The sequence below is a fragment of the Halichoerus grypus genome, chromosome 6 (genome assembly GCF_964656455.1).
Source record: "Halichoerus grypus chromosome 6, mHalGry1.hap1.1, whole genome shotgun sequence".
In the NCBI taxonomy this organism is placed as follows: domain Eukaryota; kingdom Metazoa; phylum Chordata; class Mammalia; order Carnivora; family Phocidae; genus Halichoerus; species Halichoerus grypus.
Genome location: NC_135717.1, coordinates 15,912,506 through 15,930,919, shown reverse-complemented (window position 1 = coordinate 15,930,919; position 18,414 = coordinate 15,912,506). Strand labels below are relative to the sequence as shown.

The 18,414-nt window shown below is 55.2% G+C and overlaps 3 protein-coding genes across 6 annotated transcripts in view; 2 read left to right on the top strand and 1 right to left on the bottom strand.

The window, feature by feature from the left end:
- The window catches only part of COX6A2 (cytochrome c oxidase subunit 6A2), a 43,301-nt gene extending 39,266 nt beyond the window's left edge, over positions 1-4,035 (bottom strand). For both annotated transcript variants that reach the window (XM_078074556.1, XM_078074555.1), the window contains exon 1: positions 3,439-4,035. In XM_078074556.1, the coding sequence (XP_077930682.1) occupies positions 3,439-3,640 (202 nt within the window). In that variant the 5' untranslated portion in view covers positions 3,641-4,035. The remainder of the gene's footprint in view (positions 1-3,438) is intronic.
- Positions 3,926-9,908, top strand: ARMC5 (armadillo repeat containing 5). 2 transcript variants are annotated; one of them, XM_036115344.2, is made up of 6 exons: positions 3,926-4,469; positions 6,001-6,108; positions 6,208-6,994; positions 7,520-8,025; positions 8,598-8,730; positions 8,818-9,908. In XM_036115344.2, exons 1-6 carry the CDS (start codon positions 3,992-3,994, stop codon positions 9,635-9,637), a joined length of 2,832 nt encoding a protein of 943 aa, XP_035971237.1. In that variant the 5' UTR covers positions 3,926-3,991; the 3' UTR covers positions 9,638-9,908. The 2 variants fall into 2 exon arrangements, with proteins under 2 accessions (XP_035971237.1, XP_035971238.1); XM_036115345.2 differs by lacking the exon at positions 3,926-4,469 and adding an exon at positions 4,488-4,730.
- A 1,644-nt stretch (positions 9,909-11,552) lies between these two features.
- Positions 11,553-16,975, top strand: TGFB1I1 (transforming growth factor beta 1 induced transcript 1). Of its 2 annotated transcripts, XM_036115353.2 has the most exons (11): positions 11,553-11,611; positions 12,905-13,020; positions 13,147-13,199; positions 13,302-13,444; positions 13,601-13,688; positions 13,805-13,919; positions 14,022-14,216; positions 15,138-15,311; positions 15,534-15,615; positions 15,898-16,046; positions 16,288-16,975. In XM_036115353.2, the coding sequence occupies exons 1-11, from the start codon at positions 11,599-11,601 to the stop codon at positions 16,552-16,554; spliced, it is 1,395 nt and encodes a 464-aa protein (XP_035971246.1). In that variant the 5' UTR covers positions 11,553-11,598; the 3' UTR covers positions 16,555-16,975. The 2 variants fall into 2 exon arrangements, with proteins under 2 accessions (XP_035971246.1, XP_077930680.1); XM_078074554.1 differs by lacking the exon at positions 15,534-15,615 and having other exon boundaries at positions 16,288-16,541.
- The last annotated feature ends 1,439 nt before the right edge of the window (positions 16,976-18,414 follow it).

Here is an 18,414-nt window from a genome sequence, read left to right as displayed (position 1 = left end):
CAGCTGGAGTCGGGTTATTTTCTGGTCCTCCTCCCTGCTCTCCTCCCCCAAACACCAAACTAAAAATCTAGATTGTGATGTGAAATCTTCTGATTGGCTCCATTATGTAAACACACACACACATACACAGTGCTTAGGCCAGAGACAGCGAACTTCACTGTGTGTTTTGAATTTCACTGTGTGTGTGTGCATGTGTGTGTATTTATATAATTGAGCTATTATAGTTTTCTTCTTGTAGTAAAAACCATTTAAAATAAACACTAAATAATGTATTTTAATTACTCCATAGATGAGGGATAAATGGATAACATTCATCATATGAATTTAATCTTTTTTTTTTTAAAGATTTATTTATTTTAGAGGGGCGGGGGAGGGGCAGTGGGAAAGTGAAAGAGAAACTCAAGCTGACCCCGCTGAATGCAGAGCCCAATGTGGGTCTCCATCTCACGACGTGGAGATCAGACCTGAGTCAGAACCAAGAGTTGGACACTTAACTGACTGAGCCACCAAGGCACCCCAACTTTAATCTTTTTAGAATTATAAAAGTATTACACACACTTATAAAAGAATTAAACATAACTTAAAGGAGAAGATAAGAGATTTACAAGCACATAACAATTTGAGAGATGGAGCCTAGGGATACTTGCCTTAATGTGAGAAATTAGCTTCCAGTTCACTGAAAGGGACTTTGCAAACAAATTTCCTCCCATGCCCAACTCTGCCACGTACCTAATATTCATATACAATTACAGATTTTGTAGCATACATAATAGAGCTTTTAAGAAGGCAAGACCCAACACAGGTAAGCAGTATAAACACAACCCTATCATAACAACTATTTACTGAGTGCCAACTATGTATGTGCTGGGGACTCAGGCTTCCAACTCAGACCCTAGCTTGTGCTCTTTGAAGTGCCATTGATGGGGAACATAGCTAGAATCCTTCCCTTTATCAATGACCCCATGCCCAGGGGCATTTGTTGCTCCCAGCTTGAGGAGACAGGTAGTATTAATCAGATGTCACATCAGTGAAGCCTCTCAGGCTTGGTCCTGGTGAAGCCTTTTCTCCACTGCCAGGATTGTGCACTCCGTGTTGTTACTGGTCCTGAGTCCATCTCCTTCATGACACCAAGCTACCCCAGGACCTAGGCTACTTGCTCATTTCTGTAACTTTATGGAGGAGCTAGTACATGAGCTGGCATGATGCTTTTCTTGACTGACACCACCAGCGAAAAGGTCCAGACTTGAAGGAGATAGGAGAGCTGAGGTTTATAGTCACCCCTTTGACCCAGGTGTATCATGTACATGATCCCATGGAATCCTCAACACAATGTTATGAGGTAGCCATCATCATTCCTGTATTACAGATGAAGAAACTGAAGATCAGAAGAGGTAGACCTGTCCACGGTCACATAGCTACGAAAAGATAGACCTGGACATTCTGCTAGAAGCTGAGAGAGGGGTTGCTGCACATTCCTTTCCTTTACCCCTATTCTACCTGAGTACAATTCTAGATGCAGCAAACCTGATAAAAGGCAAAATTTGGGGATAGGGTTCTACATGCATGGGGCTAATGGTGGAAGGATGGTTGCACAGGGGTGGGCATTAAGCCTCCTCCAACCTCAAAAAGACTAGTCTGTGCGTCTCCCAGGAACACAGGCAGCTATGGGAAGGAAAAAAAAGTCCCTCATAGCTTGGACTCTGTTCTGGGCATAGATTAGGTAGTGCTTTAGGAAGCCTCCCTCTGGCTTCTATAAGTTTTACCAATAAAAGTGCATTTATTTAGGCAGCTCTCTCCAATGTCCAGGCAAAAGAGCCACGTTCAGTCCTCAATGTGAACTTTATGAGATGCACACGTGAACCTTTACTTTTTCTCTGTTGAGGGATCTGAAAAAGGATCTGGGGAACCCACAAGGGAAGGGACTAGAGAAGGGATAGGGGCAGATCACAAACCTTGGGCCTTTTGCCCCTGCCTAGAAATGTCACAATGCATGAACTCAACAGACAGGTCTCCTGGTCCTTTGCTTTGGCTCTGGGCCCTACCAGCCCTAGCTTTACTCCATAAAGACTGTTCTCTTTCACAGGGGTCATATACCCCAGAGTTCACATAGTGGTCCCAAGTACAAATTCTTTGGTCCTCCTGCCAGAACACAGCCTTCTTTATGATCCCTTCTGGAGGTTAGGTACCCCCCACCAGCTGTGTTCCTCACAGGGGTGTCTGACATCTGGTCCCATTCCTCTGGGATGAGGCAGCTGTTGTTCTTGGAATGATTAATCCCATCATTCCTTAGGCCCGTGAAGGGATCTGGTTAGCAGCTGCCAAAGGTGTCCTACATCTGGAAGCAGCTGGGCCAATATGGGATAGCTCCTACCATCCAAAACCCTCCCTCCAGCTGGAGTTCTGTCTCTGGGACCTCAAAAAACAGGGTTAAACCTTCTTTTGGGGGAAGGCTCTTTTAAGGCTCTACTGTTCTAATTCTTCCAGCTTGGGTTTCCCTGATTCAGTCCATGAAGCAACAGCCCCAGAGGAGCAGAAAGGAGATTTGCTTAGAGATACTCAGGCTCCTTGAGGACTGGACCAAATTAGAACTGAAGTTTGGGCTGAAACTGAAGCCAGGGATATTGGCAGCAACTGCCACCCTGGCACGTCTCTTGGTGCTGGCCGAGGTTGGAGCTGCTGGCAAATGCCACATTGCAGACAGACATAGAGCTTCTCACCACTGTGGGCCACATGGTGGATGAGCAGGTGAGAACTCTGGCTGAAGCTCTTGCCTCACTCACTGCAAGTGTAAGGCTTCTGGCTTGTGTATGTTGGTGCTGCAGCAGATCTGAACTGTCTACAAAACTCTTGCTGCAACTGGAGCATTTATAGGGCATCTTGCCTGTGTGCGAGCATTGGCGTTTAAGGAGCTTGGAGCTGTGGTAGAAGGTTTTGCCACATTCTGAGCAGGCATAGGGTTGTTCACCCAAGTGGATGCACTGGTGCTCAATGAATTGGGCGTGCTCACTAAAGCCACGGCCACGCTAAGTCGTTCTTCATTAGAGGCTTCTTCCCTGGTCCAGACCCTGACCTACATAGGTATTTCAGGACCAGCAGCATTTCCCAGGAGGCCGACTGTCGCATACACACCAGGGAGGGCCGCTCAGGTGGAACTCCCCTAAGGAGGGAGGAGCTCTAGGACCCCCGGAATCCTATGTCCGATTCCCCTGCCACTTCTGGCGATCATCGCAGTGAAGACCTGTTTCCTAAAAACCAGCCACTCAGTTCACAAGCTGAGGCTGACCAGGAGACATTCCGGACCCAAGGGGGGCGTGGGGGGGGGGGGGAGGTCAGCACCGGAACCGGAAATGTCCACTAGCCCGTGCCGCTCTAGGAAGTGGCAGGGAACGGTCTCGGTAGGTTTAACCCTCTCATTCACTTAACTGAGCAAGAGCTCACCATCAGTGGCCGCTGTCAGGAACTTGATACTTTGGGCCTGGCTCGCGATCCTGAGTCCGTCAGCGCGGATTTCGGTGCCCGGGCCATCACTGTGGTGCAGGGAAGCGAGCTGGAAGGAAAAGGCAGTCGCTGTCGTGAACACGCGGGGGGGGAGGGTTGGAGTAGCCACGCCACCTGGAGCAGCACGGTACTGAGACTCCATGGTCGGATGTCTGAGTTCTCCAAAGGAACCAGTCCACTGCGAGGCCCCGGAGAGTTTCTCCTCCGACCTAAGCCAGGCGTGCTAAGCAAGGAGCCGACTACAGATCCCAGCATGCACCACACGCGCCTCTGGGGTTCGCACAACGATTAGATAGCCACTACTCTCTACGTGCCTTCTGCGACTGCCCAGAGTACCGGGATTGAGAACTACAACTTCCAACTTGCAAAATAACTGCGGCGGCGCTACTTAAAAAGCGTCAGAGAGGAGGTGCCTGGCCACGCCCCTCTCTTCCAGTTCCGCTCCCTTGGAGGAGCGGCGAGGAGGGGGGCGGAGCCTTAGGCTTGAGCCAAGATGGCGGCTGCGAAACCGACCCTCACGGACTCGCTCTCGTTCTGCCTCGCGCAGCTCACGGCGGCGGCCGGGGAGGGTCTAGGTGGGGGAAAGGACACAGCTACCAACGAGACACCCTTGGGCCGTGCGCTCTTAGCCCTCCGCACGCGCCACGTCAAGGCTGCAGGGGGAATCGAGCGCTTCCGGGCGCGCGGCGGGCTCCGCCCCCTTCTCGCGCTGCTACGGCGAGCGGCTGCAGCGGGTCCCGCCCCGTCCCAGGCTGGCCCCGGCTCCGCCCCCTCGTCCGTCGAGTCAGCGACTTCTGCTGGCCCCGCCCCCTCGCCGGGCCCTGCCCCCTCCGCTGCGTCGTCGTCGACGCCCTCGCCGCCAGCGCGCCTGCGCAAGACTCTGGACTTGGCGCTCAGCATCCTAGCCAACTGCTGTACGGAAGGGGCGTGCCGGGCTGAAGTGCGCAGACTCGGAGGCATTCTCCCTTTGGGTAAGTGCTCCGCCCTCATTTCCTAGAAGGATTCCACGCGCCCAGCAACTTCTGTTTCTGGGCCTGGGCGGAGTTTTGAGTTCTTTGTGTTGTAGCCTGAAAGAACATGCCTTCTGACCGCGCAACACCCATAAAGCCCTCAAGCCTTCTCTGTCTACACCCGAACCTGACCAGATCAGATAATTCAGCCATGACCTGCGTATTGGTTGTTTCCTCGAGTTTGGGCCAGTGGAGACCAAAGGCTTATATGGTGACTTCTAGGTGATTCTTACTCTCCATTTATGAGGTTTATAGCAGACACTCAATGCCTAGTGGGTGGCCCTGTACAGGGCTACCATTTGACGAACTTGGGTCAGAAGGTGTAATGGTTCTCTGCAGTGAGAAATGGAATAATAGCTACCTCGCAAACTTGAGGTAGGGAGAAAATGAAATACAAGTAGAGAACGCAGATATTCTAAGCATGGACTGGCTACTTTGAGTATTAAAAACTAATACAATAAGAAGAAATCCTAACGGAAGATAACAAGCGGGGCGCCTGGGTGGTTCAGTCGGTCGGCCTTCGGCTCAGGTCATGATCCCAGGGTCCTGGGATGGAGCCCCGCGTCGGGTCCCTGCTCGGCGGGGGGCTCTGCTTCTCCCTGTCCTTCGGCCTGCTGCTCCACCTGCTTGTTCTCTTTCTCTGTGTCAAATAAGTAAAATCTTAAAAAAAAAAAAAAAAAGATAACAAGCTTTTCTGTTTACCAGCTAAGTTGGCGCCTCTTAGTGGCAATGTTGGGAATATAGTTTATACACTGCTGCCTGTTAGGAAATTGTGCCAATTTTGATAAAAATCTTAATTTTTTGGATAAAACGAAACTTTAACATATTTTAAACTTGTATAAAATGCATCTGGACCATAACATGTTTGACAAGAGACCTGGTACATTAATAAGTCCTCAATAAATTACAGGTTTTGTTATTAGCATATGACCCTTGTCATTCAGTCACTATTCTACATTTTAAATATCTCCTGAATCCATCCCCATTTATCCTTCTCCCCTCATGTGCCCCGGGACTGGTGCCCATGTGCGGGGCTGTGCTGGTAGCTTTGTTTAAGCCACTGTCCTTTCTCACCTTAACAGTGGGGACAGCCTCCTGGCTGCTCTCCCTGCCTTATTCTTTTCCTCCATAACCTGTTTCCCTCCATGGCTACCAGATTGTATCACAGCGTTCCTATTCTTAAAATCTTGTGTGGTTCCCAGTGCTCTCATATTCAAGTCCTGTCTGATCTCTTGGCCTGGCATTTGAGGCCCAGCACAGACATTGGAACTCATTTCTGGGCCTTTGCAAAGGCTGCTTCCAAACCTGAAATGCCCTGTAACACCCCCATCCACCATCCTTCTAACAAATACCTGTCTATTTAACCTTTCAGACCCATTAAGTGTTAGCCTCTCTGGAGGCCATCCCTGACCCTCTCGGGTCACATTCTTGAGGTCATTAATGAGAGAGACAAGAAGGAGTAGGACCCTCAAGAGGCCGAATTCTCTTGCAGTGACTATTCTTCAGTGTGTGAAGACAGACAGCATCCAGAACCGAACAGCCCGTGCTCTGGGGAACTTAGCCATGGAACCTGAGAGCTGTGGGGACATCCATTCTGCTGGTGAGAAGGCTATGAGTGTGGAGTTAGCTAGGGCTTGGCGGTGGGAGAGGGGCTTGGGTGTCTCCTTGCTCACTCTTTGTCCCCCTCTTCCCTCTCCAGGTGCTGTTCCCTTGCTCGTTGAGAACCTGACAGCCTGCCAGGACTCACAGTGCCTGCAGAGTGTGGTGCGCGCGCTCCGCAACCTGGCGGACTCACCCCAGCACCGCCTGGCCCTGGCACAGCAGGGAGCAGTGCGCCCGCTGGCTGAGCTTCTGGCCGCTGCCCCAGACCCTGCGCTGACCTTGGCCCTAGTTCGGGCACTCTTGGAGCTGAGTCGAGGCTGCTCCCGGGCCTGTGCTGAGCAGCTGAGTCTGGGTGGGGGACTAGGACCACTGGTCAGTTTGGCCTCCCACCCCAAAAAGGCGGTACGAGAGGCAACTATCCTGATCCTTGCCAACCTGTGTGCCCAAGGCCTTGTCCGGCCTGCACTGGGCAATGCTGGGGGTGTGGACGTGCTACTGGGTGAGCTCCGGCGGCGCAGGGGGCCCAATGGGGCTGGCCCGGCCTCCCAGCAGCCCCTGGTGCGGGCTGTGTGCCTGCTGTGCCGGGAGGCCATCAACCGGGCCCGGCTGCGGGACGCGGGCGGTTTGGAGCTGTTGATGGGTCTGCTACGGGACCCTCGTGCCAGTGTTTGGCACCCTCGTGTCGTGGCTGCCCTTGTGGGCTTCCTCTACGATACCGGAGCCCTGGGCCGGCTTCAGGCTCTGGGCCTTGTACCTCTCTTGGCTGGACAGCTGTGTGGTGATGCTGGTGAGGAGGAAGAAGAGGGAAGAGAAGCTGCTTCTTGGGACTTTCCTGAGGAGCGGACCCCTGACCGGGCAGAGGCCGGAAGCTTCCGAAGCCTAAGGTGAGCGCCCACCTGATTGCCGTGGATTGAGGGCTCCGGCTGTCTTCACTCCCCTCATCCCCCACTCTGTCTCAGTAGGACTCTTACTCTGATCGATTCCTCGTTCTCCCCGGACAAGACCCCTTTCTAGTCACCATTAAACACATGTCCTCTCTTCCTGGGTCTGCCTTTGGCCTTGACTCTGCCCCAGCACCTCTGAACTTTGGGACCCAGACAGGTTCACTGGGCCTTTTTTATGTTGTTGTCTGTTTGCCCCTCACTAGAAGATAAATTCTAGGAGGATGGGGACTTTAGTTTTGTTCACTGTCTGTGCCCAGTACCTAATACTGGGCTTGGCGCATAATAGGCATCAGTAATTGCTAAATGAGTTGGGGTGTTTTTTTTCCCCATTTCTCTTTCTCCCCTTTCTCCCCTCGGCCCCACCTCCTCTCCCCGGCTTCAGTCACCTCTTTTTGCACGACAGCTCTTGCGGCCCTGCTCCTTTACCGTGGCTGTGGGTTCAGTCTCTCCTTTCTCCCTCTGCAGGTCGTGGCTGATCTCTGAGGGCTATGCTGCAGGCCCGGGAGACATCTCCCCTGACTGGTCCCCTGAGCGATGTCCCCTGCCTCCAGCACCACCCGAGCCAGCTGAGCAAACCAACCCCACCCTGGGTCCCACCTCACTGCGGACGCCCCGCACCCTGCGCACACCTGGCCGCAGCCCTGCTGCCGCCTCCGAGGAGCCTTGGGGCCGCGAGGGGCCGGCGCTGCTGCTCCTGTCTCGATTCTCCCAGGCTCCTGACCCAAGCGGGGCACTGGTGACCGGCCCGGCCCTGTGTGGCCTGCTGGCCTACGTGACGGGCTCGCCAGGCCCACCGAGCCCCCGCGCGCTGCGCATCCTGGCACGCCTTACCTGCAACCCTGCCTGTCTCGAGGCCTTCGTGCGCAGCTATGGGGCTGCGCTGCTGCGCGCCTGGCTCGTGTTAGGCGTCGCCCCGGATGACTGGCCCTCCCTGCGTGCCCGGCCGGCTCGGCGCCAGCACCGGGAGCTCGGTGTGTCTCCTATGAGAGGCCCCATCCCCCTCTAGTTCTGGACCGAGAACCTCACCGTGCTGCTCACGGTTCTCACTGCCCTCTCCAGCCTACCATCCGACTTCAGTCACCACATGGGAGGAGGAGAGGGACTCCCAGGATGGCACATTCTGCCCCATCCTCTGCCCAAGTCTTTGGGCCTAGATACCCCAACGCCAGGCTTGGCCCCAACAACTTAGAATCATGCTTGTCTGTATTTCTTTACCCAGTCTGCTCTTGGTTCTGCATTGTCCTGACTGCCTTCCCACTGGGCACACTGACTTGGAAACCCACGGCTCAGGCCCCATGTCTTCCCGGGCCCCCCCACTACTCCCAACACGGCCAGGAGCTGCCCTGTCTTCTGTGTTCTGATGCACTCCCTGACCATCACACTTTGTTCTTGTCCTTGACCTCCCATTTCCTAGCATCTGGACCCTTTCCCTCTAGGGCCTGTAGTCATCCCCTCTTCCGTGCCCTGAGGTTTTTGCTTCCTTTCAGGGACCCAGAGTTGGGACATCAACTCCCAGCCTGACCTGCTGTGTCCATCTCTGCAGGTGAGATGTTGCTGCAGAACCTTACCGTGCAGGCCGAATCACCCTTTGGCGTGGGCGCCCTCACTCACCTGCTGCTCTCTGGAAGCCCTGAGGACCGTGTGGCCTGTGCACTGACCCTGCCCTTCATCTGTCGGTGAGGGGGATGTGGGTGTCTCACAGGGGTCAGGGGGGCAAGGTTGCTATTCCGCAATGTCATCCTTTTTCACCTTTCTTCCCAAAGGAAGCCCTCTCTGTGGCGCCGGCTACTTCTGGACCAGGGCGGCCTCCGTCTCCTCCTCTCAGCACTAACTCGGCCAGCTCCACATCCACTCTTCCTCTTCTTTGCTGCCGACTCCCTTTCCTGCCTCCAAGGCCTGGTGTCTCCCACTGTGATCCCAGCCCTTCCACCTCCAATCCCCTTGGACCTAGATTCCCCATCCCCTTGCCTCTATGAACGTCTGCTGGGCCCAGCCCCCATCCCAGCCCCTGACCTGCACTTCCTACTGGACTCAGGCCTACGGCTCCCTGCCCAGCGAGCTGCCTCAGCTACTGCCTCGCCTTTCTTCCGGGCTCTGCTAGCTGGCAGCTTTGCCGAAGCCCAGATGGACCTGGTGCCACTTCGAGGCCTGTCACCCAGCGCAGCCTGGCCTATCCTGCATCACTTGCATGGCTGCCGGGGCTGTGGGGCTGCCCTGAGGCCCATTCCCCCACCGGGCCAGCCCCTGCTGGGCTCAGAGGCTGAGGAGGCACTGGAGGCCGCTGGCCGTTTCTTGCTGCCGGGCCTGGAGGAGGAGCTAGAGGAGGCTGTGGGCCATATCCACCTGGGACCCCATGGTGGCCCAGAGTCAGTGGGTGAGGTATTCCGCCTGGGCCGGCCCCGGTTGGTTGCCCATTGTGCCCGCTGGACCCTGGGGCCAGGGCAGTGCCCGCGGAAGCGGGCCTTGGCCTTAGTGGGGCTTGTGGAGGCAGCAGGAGAGGAGGCAGGGCCCCTGACTGAGGCTTTACTGGCTGTGGTCATGGGGGTTGAATTGGGGGCCAAGGGTTCCAGCTTAGACTGTTGATGTTCCCTGGGAGGGGATCCAAGGATGAGTTGGCTATGACGGAGGACTCCCTCAGAGCAGCATGAGAGGACGCTGAGCAGAAGTCACCACCAAGGATTGTTGAGAGAATGGAACTATACCCCAAGGTGACGGTCTGAAGATGCAGGAGTGAGAAGCCAAGGCCACGGTTGGAATATGGAGCCCTCAGATGGAGAACAGCCCAGGGCCCCAGGCAACCTGGCCTGGCCCAGCCTTCCAGAGTTGAGATTAAAAACTTTGGAGTTGGATACTCCTATTGTGTGGTGTCTCTGCTTACTTTCCTGTGGGACTCCCCCCGCCGCCCCAATCAACCAGCATCTTGTTCAGGTTGCTGTATCTCAATATAGGCTACCCCTGGCACGTAGGAGTTTACTAAGTAAGTTCCTGGAGTCCTGGGATAGAATAGAGTACTGGGAGGAGCCTGCTTCCTGCTCATGCAACTTCATTGCTCAGACAAATACCCAGCTCGACATACAGACTTTGGTCAGGGATGAAGGGGCTGGGCTGAGGGAATGCAGTAAGTGTGGGGATGTATGTCCAAGGCCTTGGCATTACTGTTTCCTGAGTGTCTTTCACTCATCTTGGGCCTTCAGTCTCTGGGTCTGTTTTCATCTCTTGGGTCACTTATGTATCCTTCTGCTATTAGCCTAAGGGGAGCCCTGCTGTGTTCCTGGAGTCCCTGAGGCAGGCCCTGTCTTCATTTTGCTCAGAGATAGCCAGAGCCCCGGGGTGCATTCAGGTGAGGGAAGGGCTTATGTTGTGCTATGATCTCTCAAGGCAGGGTCTCTCTATCACCTGGATCCCAGATCACTAACCACTCGGGTGGCAGCCTGACTGAGGAGCGTGCCTGGCCTGGGCCTGCCTGTTAGCCTCTGGGGAGCTAGGGTTGACACTTGCTATCTGTGCCTGTGTGTCCAGTTCTGTGTTCTCAGGCTGTGCATTAGAACCACCCAGAGAGCTTTTAAAAATGTTGATGTCTAGGTACTTTCTCACTGAACTGGACTGAGGGGAGGATGCCCTGGGCATCAGTATTTTTAAAAAGCTCTCCAGGTCAGTTTAATTTGCCCCTGGGTTGAAGCCCACAGCCCAATACTCATGTCTGGACCGAGGGCTGGGTGGAGACCCACAGTCCAGCGGCTGCACACTGTTGTGTCTGTCCATACTCATCTCTAAGTGTTCATTTCCACTTTGATTTCTCTGGGTCTCAGTCCAGGGAAGACCTCTTGTCCCTTTTGTGACTGGAGTCTGTGTCTTGCTTGTCTATGTTCACCAGTATCTTGGGAAAGGGCTCTTTTGGAACAGGTCTGGGTTGCCCTGGTGTTGGGGAAGGGCTTTGTCTTGAAGGCTGGCTGTGGTCTGGCTCCCTGGGAATGTTTTCCCTGAGTCTGCATGGGGTTTGGGCCTGGGTTCAGTTTACCTGTGTCTTCTGAACCTGTTGTCTGATCCTTAGACCCATCACTCCTGCCCTAAACCCAAAAATTCTGTCTGGAGCAAGTCTCTCGGGAATGGCCTCAGTGGACAGGGCTCTGTATAGGACTCAGGGTGCTAGCTTCGGGAGGTGTCTGCTTGAGGTCCTCAGTCTGTGTCTAAGAGTCTCACTGAGCAGAGGATCCCGAGCTGGATCTGGGAGAGCCACTTCTCTGACTTTGGCTCTGGCCGCCTGGGCTCCCGGCAGCTGAGGCCAAGGCTGGGGTGTGGCTGCCTCCGCGGCAGACAGGCGGGCTGGGCCTGGGTGGGCCGTGGCCCTCCCTCCCTTACACGCCCCCATCCCGAGTTCTCCCGTTCTTTGCACCCCCGCCCCCCCCAACCCCATCCCAGCGGGTCCCGGCTTCCTTACATGGTCACGGCCGGGCCTCCAACTCCCGGACGTCCCCCCCGCCCCCCGCCCCCACCGGACACAGCCCCCGCCCTGCTCGCCCCGCGCGGTGCGCCCGCGCCCCGCCATGGAGGACCTGGGTGAGTGGGGCTCGAGTCCCCTTTTCCCCAGCTCCTCACCGCCATCTGGACCCGCTTCCCCATGCTGGAAACCCCTCGCACTCCCCGCATCTTCCCATCCCCGCCTCCTGTCTTCTTGATTCTGGTCTCTGCCCGCGCCTCCTTTCCGAATCCACGTCCCCCTTCCTGCCTCTCCCTTCCTGCCTTTTCCTGGACTGGCCGCTCCCTCCCTTCTTCCCTCGCTCAGCTCCTCCATCACTAGCTGCCGACGGATAGGCAGGGAGGTGCAGCGCCCGCCAGTGGGCGCCTCGGCTCAGGGGCGCTGGGAAAGGAGGGGTTAAAGGGGTCTGGGGTCCGGGCACTGGGAAAGTAGACAGGAAGGGAGAATATGACATCAAATTCTGGAGAAGAGAACAGGCCCGTCTCAGGGTTTGGGGAAGAAAATAATTAAGGGCCCCTAAATATGGTAGGGGTCGGGTCTTTGGGGGGCACAAAGAGAATAGATGAGTGCCAAGATGCCAGGGAGAGGTTAAGGGTCCCACTATGGTACTCAGAGATGAGTAAAGGAGCAGGGACTTCTAGGTTCTGGGAAGGAAAGGGTTTAAAGGATCTAGATCTGGGGAAGGGAGGTGGTGGTAGTGGGGGGTGTCTTGGTGGAGGAAGGAGGACCCAGGCATCTCCTCCTTCTGGTCTGTTGGAACCGGATGGAAGGCTGTGCTCTCCATGCGAGAGAAGGGGTTCAGGCACCCTGCGATAGGGGGTGCTGCTCAGCAGGGGTAACCGGCTCTGTGGAAAATAAGCCAATCAGAATGCAGGTCCCAGCAGACCTGCCAATGAGGAGAATAGGGTGGGACCCCGTGCCTGGAGATGCGCCAGGGCTGGGCGGGCCTGTTTAGGTCCAGGAGGGGGGCAGGAATTAGTGGGCAGAAAGAGCACCAATCAGAAAGTTGGGTGCCAGGCATACAGCCAATTGAGCAATTTGGGGTGAAGCCAAATTTGGCTTGAGTAAAGAGTCAATTTTGACTGCATCAGGGAAGATGCAGAGAATAAAAGAATCAGGCAGCTTTTGTGCATGACTCCCAAGATGAGCCATTTGGGATGTTTTGGTCATAAATATTCCTTGCTGCCCTTCTACTTCTCTGCCTTGGTCTGACCTGTGTTTCTGTCTGATTCCTGACCTCTGCTCTTAATACTGGCTTCTGTCCTCCTTAACTACTGCCTACTTGGAACCCTTATCCTCTAACCTCTTAAGGCCCTGTCTCTGCTCTAACCTTAATCTCTCAACTTCTCATCCTGACGGCCTCTTCCCTGCAGATGCCCTGCTCTCCGACCTGGAGACCACCACCTCACACATGCCAAGGTCAGGGGTTCCAAAAGAGCGGTCCCCAGAGCCTCTCACAGGCCCCCTGCCCTATGGCCACCAGCCACAGGTGAGATCAAATACTAGGGACTGGAGCAACACTAGGGCCAAGCTTGGCTAGGGCTAGGGGAATCTGGGCTTGAGTGGGGGCAAAGTCCAGGCCTATCAACCCACACTTGTGTCCTTCTCTCTGTAGACAGGGTCTGGGGAGTCTTCAGGAGCCTCTGGGGACAAGGACCATCTGTACAGGTGAGGGGCCTGGGAACTGGGGGATGGTGAAGGCAATCGAGACTCAGGTAAGGAGGCTTGGATTCCGCACCCCTGAACACGGACTCCCACCATGTTTTCCAGTACGGTTTGCAAGCCTCGGTCCCCAAAGCCTGCGGCCCCTACAGCCCCTCCGTTCTCCTCTTCCAGCGGTGTCTTGGGCACAGGGCTCTGTGAGCTAGACCGGTTGCTTCAGGAACTTAATGCTACCCAGTTCAACATCACAGGTGCCAGGTTACGGAGACCAGGATGGGGACAGGGCAGGGAAGGGCGGAGACTGAGGGGTATACTCTTCGCAGAGTAGCCGCTAAAGGAACACAAGCCTTAAGGGGGAGAGGGTGGAGTATGGTCCCATGTCCAGTGCCCTTCTTTCCTCTCTGCAGATGAAATAATGTCTCAGTTCCCATCGAGCAAGGAGACTGCAGGGGAAGAGAAGGAGGACCAATCTGAGGACAAGAAAAGGCCCAGCCTGTGAGTTGGACATAGTTGGCAGAGCTGGGAGAGATGTGATGGATCCCTGAGTTACTGGAGGATAGCATTCGTTACTCTGGGGGGCCCTGAGCTGACACAAATTGTGTTCTTCACAGCCCTCCCAGCCCATCCCCTGTTCTCCCAAAGCCTTCAGCGACCTCAGCCACCCTGGAGTTGGATAGACTGATGGCTTCGCTGTCTGACTTCCGTGTCCAAAACCACGTGAATCAGGTGGGGTGTGGGCCGGTGTAGATTTGTGGCTTCCCAACCCCTTTTAGAACCTTCCACATCTGCTGCCTTGCTGACTCAACTCTCGTGTCCTCCTTGCTGCAGCTTCCAGCCTCTGGGCCAGCCCAGCCACCAGTGCCAAGCTCTGTGAATGAGGGCTCCCCATCCTCACCAGGGCCGGCTAGCAAGGGCAGCCTCGACACCATGCTGGGGCTGCTGCAATCCGATCTCAGCCGCCGTGGGGTTCCCACCCAGACCAAGGGGCTCTGCGGCTCCTGCAATAAACCTATTGCTGGGCAAGTAAGTGGAGCGCTGTGAGTAGGGATGGAGAGACCCATGGACCCATCCTTACTGACAGCCAGACTTCGTGCTGTTCCCTTTTAATAAATGACTCTGGGAAGTGGGTATTACCATTGTTCATATTTTGCAAATGAGGAGACTAAAGCTCTGAGCCACACAGCACATAAGTGGCGGGATGAGACTCCCGACCCAGTTACCATTGATTGTAGTTCTACTGTGTGCAGGCACCGTATTAGCTCCTTTCTCACCTCCATCTCAGTCTTCACAAAAGTCTTGCGGTGCCACCTACCATCTCTCAGGCACCAACAAAGACTGTTTCTCCTCCACCAGCATCTGGTTTGCGAGCTCTGGTTCTTGGCTTATTGACTGAGTAGATATTATTGATAACAACTGTGCCCAGTGGTTGACCTAGATCCTCTTGCTATATTTAGTGCCCTGCTTCCATCCCCAAATTTCCAATCTTAGCAAAGCAGGGTGGCATTATGACTCTTGTGGGCCCTAGGCATGTTCATCTTCATGGGCCCCTTCCTCCATTAAAAAAAATTTTTTTAAATTGTGTTTTATGACTGTGTTGGTGTAAAGAGGAATATATTAATATTATACATTAAATCGTTTTCTTCTAGTTCATTTTTTTCTTCTGATTTTAAAAGTAATTCCAACATTTTCATGGGCTCCTAAAATTATTGAGGGCCCTAGGCACTGTGCTGGAAGACCTGGGTTGAAATCTCTGTCACTCACAGACTGACTCGAACATTAGGTTCTTCATCCTGGCCTCTCAGGGTGGGTGCGGAGAAATGAGTGAAGGGACTCAAATGGTAAAAAGAAAAAAGAAAACTTGAAATGTGCCATGTAAATCTTAGCTCACTGGGCACATGGCAACCCGAGGTCCACTCTGACCCAGGCCTTACCCCCAACCCGCAGGTGGTGACCGCGCTGGGCCGCGCTTGGCACCCTGAGCACTTCATTTGCGGTGGCTGTTCCATGGCCCTGGGAGGCAGCAGCTTCTTTGAGAAGGACGGAGCCCCCTTCTGCCCTGAATGCTACTTTGAGCGCTTCTCTCCACGATGCGGCCTCTGCAATCAACCCATCCGACACGTGAGCCCCGCCTTTCCCACAGCCCCCGCCCAGCCATGCCCCGCCCCTTGGCCTCATCCAAGGCCCTTTGGACTCCGCCCACTCTCTCGGACTTCCAAGTCCCTCGTTAGGTCTCCAGCGCCTCAAACTCCTACTTAAACCCGCTTACATAGGTTCGTGATGGGAGAGGGAGGGTAGAAGGGATGGAGGGCCACGCTGAGTGTCCCCGTTCATTCTCCGCAGAAGATGGTTACTGCCTTGGGCACCCACTGGCACCCGGAGCACTTCTGCTGCGTCAGTTGTGGGGAGCCCTTCGGAGATGAGGGTGAGAGCTTGGCTCCAGTCCTGAAAGATACCCGTCTGCGCGACATCCCGCCTCGGGCGCTGTGGTCCAGCCTACTACAACCCCCCAAGTCTTCCGGCCCCACCCTCTCCCACACGCGGGGGCCCCTCCTGTCCCCTCCCGCTTGGCCTCCACCCTAGGCCCGATCCCTCCCTCTCTACTGCTCATTCTGACTGCCCCTCATCTGGCCCCACAGTCTCAGATCTTGCGAGTCCTGGGTGCAGCCAGCAGCTCTTTTTCTTCCCGCTCGGTTCCCGCCCCTAGGTTTCCACGAGCGAGAGGGCCGCCCCTACTGCCGCCGGGACTTCCTGCAGCTGTTCGCCCCGCGCTGCCAGGGCTGTCAAGGCCCCATTCTGGATAACTACATCTCGGCGCTCAGCGCACTCTGGCACCCGGACTGTTTCGTCTGCAGGGTGCGCTGCTGCGGGAGGGGGTGGGGGGGGGGTGGGGGGAGGAGGGGAGCTGGGCCAACCCGGAGCCCAACGAGGAGCCTGGGGCGGGGCGATTATTCAGGCATTCAGGGCAGGGTGCTTCACGTCTGGGGCGGGGTTGTGGGCTGCGGGGTTCCCACGGTGGGTTATTAAGCTCCTAAAGCTAGTCATCTGGTCAGGGGGTTGGCGGCTGACCTATCCTTTCGCGGCCTCCCGCCCCCAGGAATGCTTCGCGCCCTTCTCAGGAGGCAGCTTTTTTGAGCACGAGGGCCGCCCGCTGTGCGAGAACCACTTCCACGCGCGGCGTGGTTCGTTGTGCGCCACGTGTGGCCTCCCCGTGACCGGCCGTTGCGTGTCCGCCCTGGGCCGCCGCTTCCACCCAGACCACTTCACCTGCACCTTCTGCCTGCGCCCACTCACCAAGGGCTCCTTCCAGGAGCGCGCGGGCAAGCCCTACTGCCAGCCCTGCTTCGTCAAGCTCTTCGGCTAATCGCCTGTGAGGCCTGGCCCTGCGAGAGCCCAAGGCCCCAATGACCCCACCCTTCCCCAGAAGATGAGCTCTCCAGACCCCAGGGCCTTGCTCTTTGAGCCTGGGGGTCTCTCCCCAGCCCACCCTGTGAGGCCCCACCCACTGGAGAGACCCGCCCCTGAGGTACTCTACTCTTGAGGTCTCTATGGTCAAATTCAGAAAAGGTCCGGCCAATTTCAAGACCACACGGGTGGGTCGTACACTGTAAAGCAACCCCGCCTGAGGTCTTCACTTTATCCCCACCCTTGAGGGAGGCCCCTGACTGGAGGTGGGCCCTTGCAATTCCGCCTAATCAGAGGACAGGCCAGGACAGACCTGCTCCCCGCTCCCTCACTGTTCTGTGCACTTTTTTTCTACCCACATAAAAACACATGCCACATCATGCTGGTGCGGTGTCTCTGAGTGCTCGGGAAAGCCTTGCGTGGAGACGCCCTGCCTCTTGCGCTGGCTCGGGCTGCAGCGGGTTCTAGGTCACTGCCCTGTGGCCGCAGTGGGACCTGCAGCCTCAGCCTTGGCAGGCTGTCCTTCACACGTCACATGAGCCTGCGCTGGATTGTACAGATAGTGGGGACCAGAACAGGAGCTCAGGCTGGGCCCCATGGAAACTTCCCACCCTCATTCCCCACTTCTTCAGCCACCTGTATCCTTGAAATAAGCACTTAATCTGTCTCCACCCCCACCTCCCACTCCCACTCCCTCCCACCCTTGTCACCTTGTCTGATTTTCACATTTTTCTCGCCTCCTGAAAAGACCCTCAGAGATGGGGCTCCATCCAGAAGTGCCAATTTGTGCCCACTCTTTGGATCTGGGCACTAAGGCACAGCTTCCCTCTAACTCGTATTGACTCATAACATCCCCCCTAAGCAGAGGATGACACTTGGGGTGGTCAGAGCAGTGACCAAAGGAAGCACTAGGGGCTGTAAGAGCCAGAAGAAGGCTTTTAACTCAGACTGGGAGTCAAGTAAGTCTTCCTGGAGGAGGAGACACCTGAGCTAAGCCCCAACAGAAATGGGTGGGCCACGGATTTTTAGATGTGGAGTTTAGGTTCCATCTGAATCCCTAAGCCCCAGAGCCTTTCTGAGCCTCTGAACCTTCACTTTGGACCCTGCAGTTCCCTAGGGAGAGGGCTTGGATTCCTGGGTCCAAACTGTAGGAGACTTTGAAGCTGGAAATGATGGATTCTCAGAGGCCCTTCCTGCTTGAGGAGGACCTGGTAGCCAAGGAGAGCATGTGTGGGTAAGACAAAGGTGAGGTGTTCTCTGTCCTCACCTCGGCCTGACCCCCCAGATTCTTTCCTCTTGGAGGCTCCTCTCCCTAGGTCTTCTCAGGCTTCCTGCTCTTCTCCTTTCACATATTCTCTCTGGAGAATTCTATTTCCTGGCTTGTAACCACCTTCCTGTCTTGAGGATGCCCCAGGTGGCCATCTCTAGCCTCGATTCATTCATTGCACCAAGTGTTTATTGAGGATGTACTATGCCAGGCTCTATCTCAGGTGCTGGGGAGACCAGAGGGAATCAAGCAGACATGCTGCTTGACCTCGTGGAGCTGAAGTCTAGTAGAGGAGACAGATGACAAATACCAAGTGACACATGTGATGAACTAATGGAGACTTTCCTGATGGCCTAAGTAAAGGTCACTCTTCCTCCTTGTTTCCATCCATAGCACCTCCCAAGTCCCTCATAGCACTTATCACTATTGCAAACAGGTGTTTATTGGTTGCTTGTTTATGTCTGCTTTTCAAACTGGAATGCAAGCTCCTGAGAATTTGTCTGTCAGATTACATGTTTGTTTTGCTGACCATTGTCTCTCCAGTGTCTAGAA

Coding starts and splice junctions, on each gene's coding strand:
- ARMC5 (XM_036115344.2), top strand. CDS start 3,992: ATGGCGGCTGCGAAACCGACCCTCACGGACTCGCTCTCGTTCTGCCTC. Junction 8,026..8,597: donor GCGCCAGCACCGGGAGCTCG/GTGTGTCTCCTA, acceptor CCATCTCTGCAG/GTGAGATGTTGCTGCAGAAC. Junction 8,731..8,817: donor ACCCTGCCCTTCATCTGTCG/GTGAGGGGGATG, acceptor TTCTTCCCAAAG/GAAGCCCTCTCTGTGGCGCC.
- TGFB1I1 (XM_036115353.2), top strand. Junction 13,445..13,600: donor TACCCAGTTCAACATCACAG/GTGCCAGGTTAC, acceptor TCCTCTCTGCAG/ATGAAATAATGTCTCAGTTC. Junction 15,616..15,897: donor GGAGCCCTTCGGAGATGAGG/GTGAGAGCTTGG, acceptor TCCCGCCCCTAG/GTTTCCACGAGCGAGAGGGC.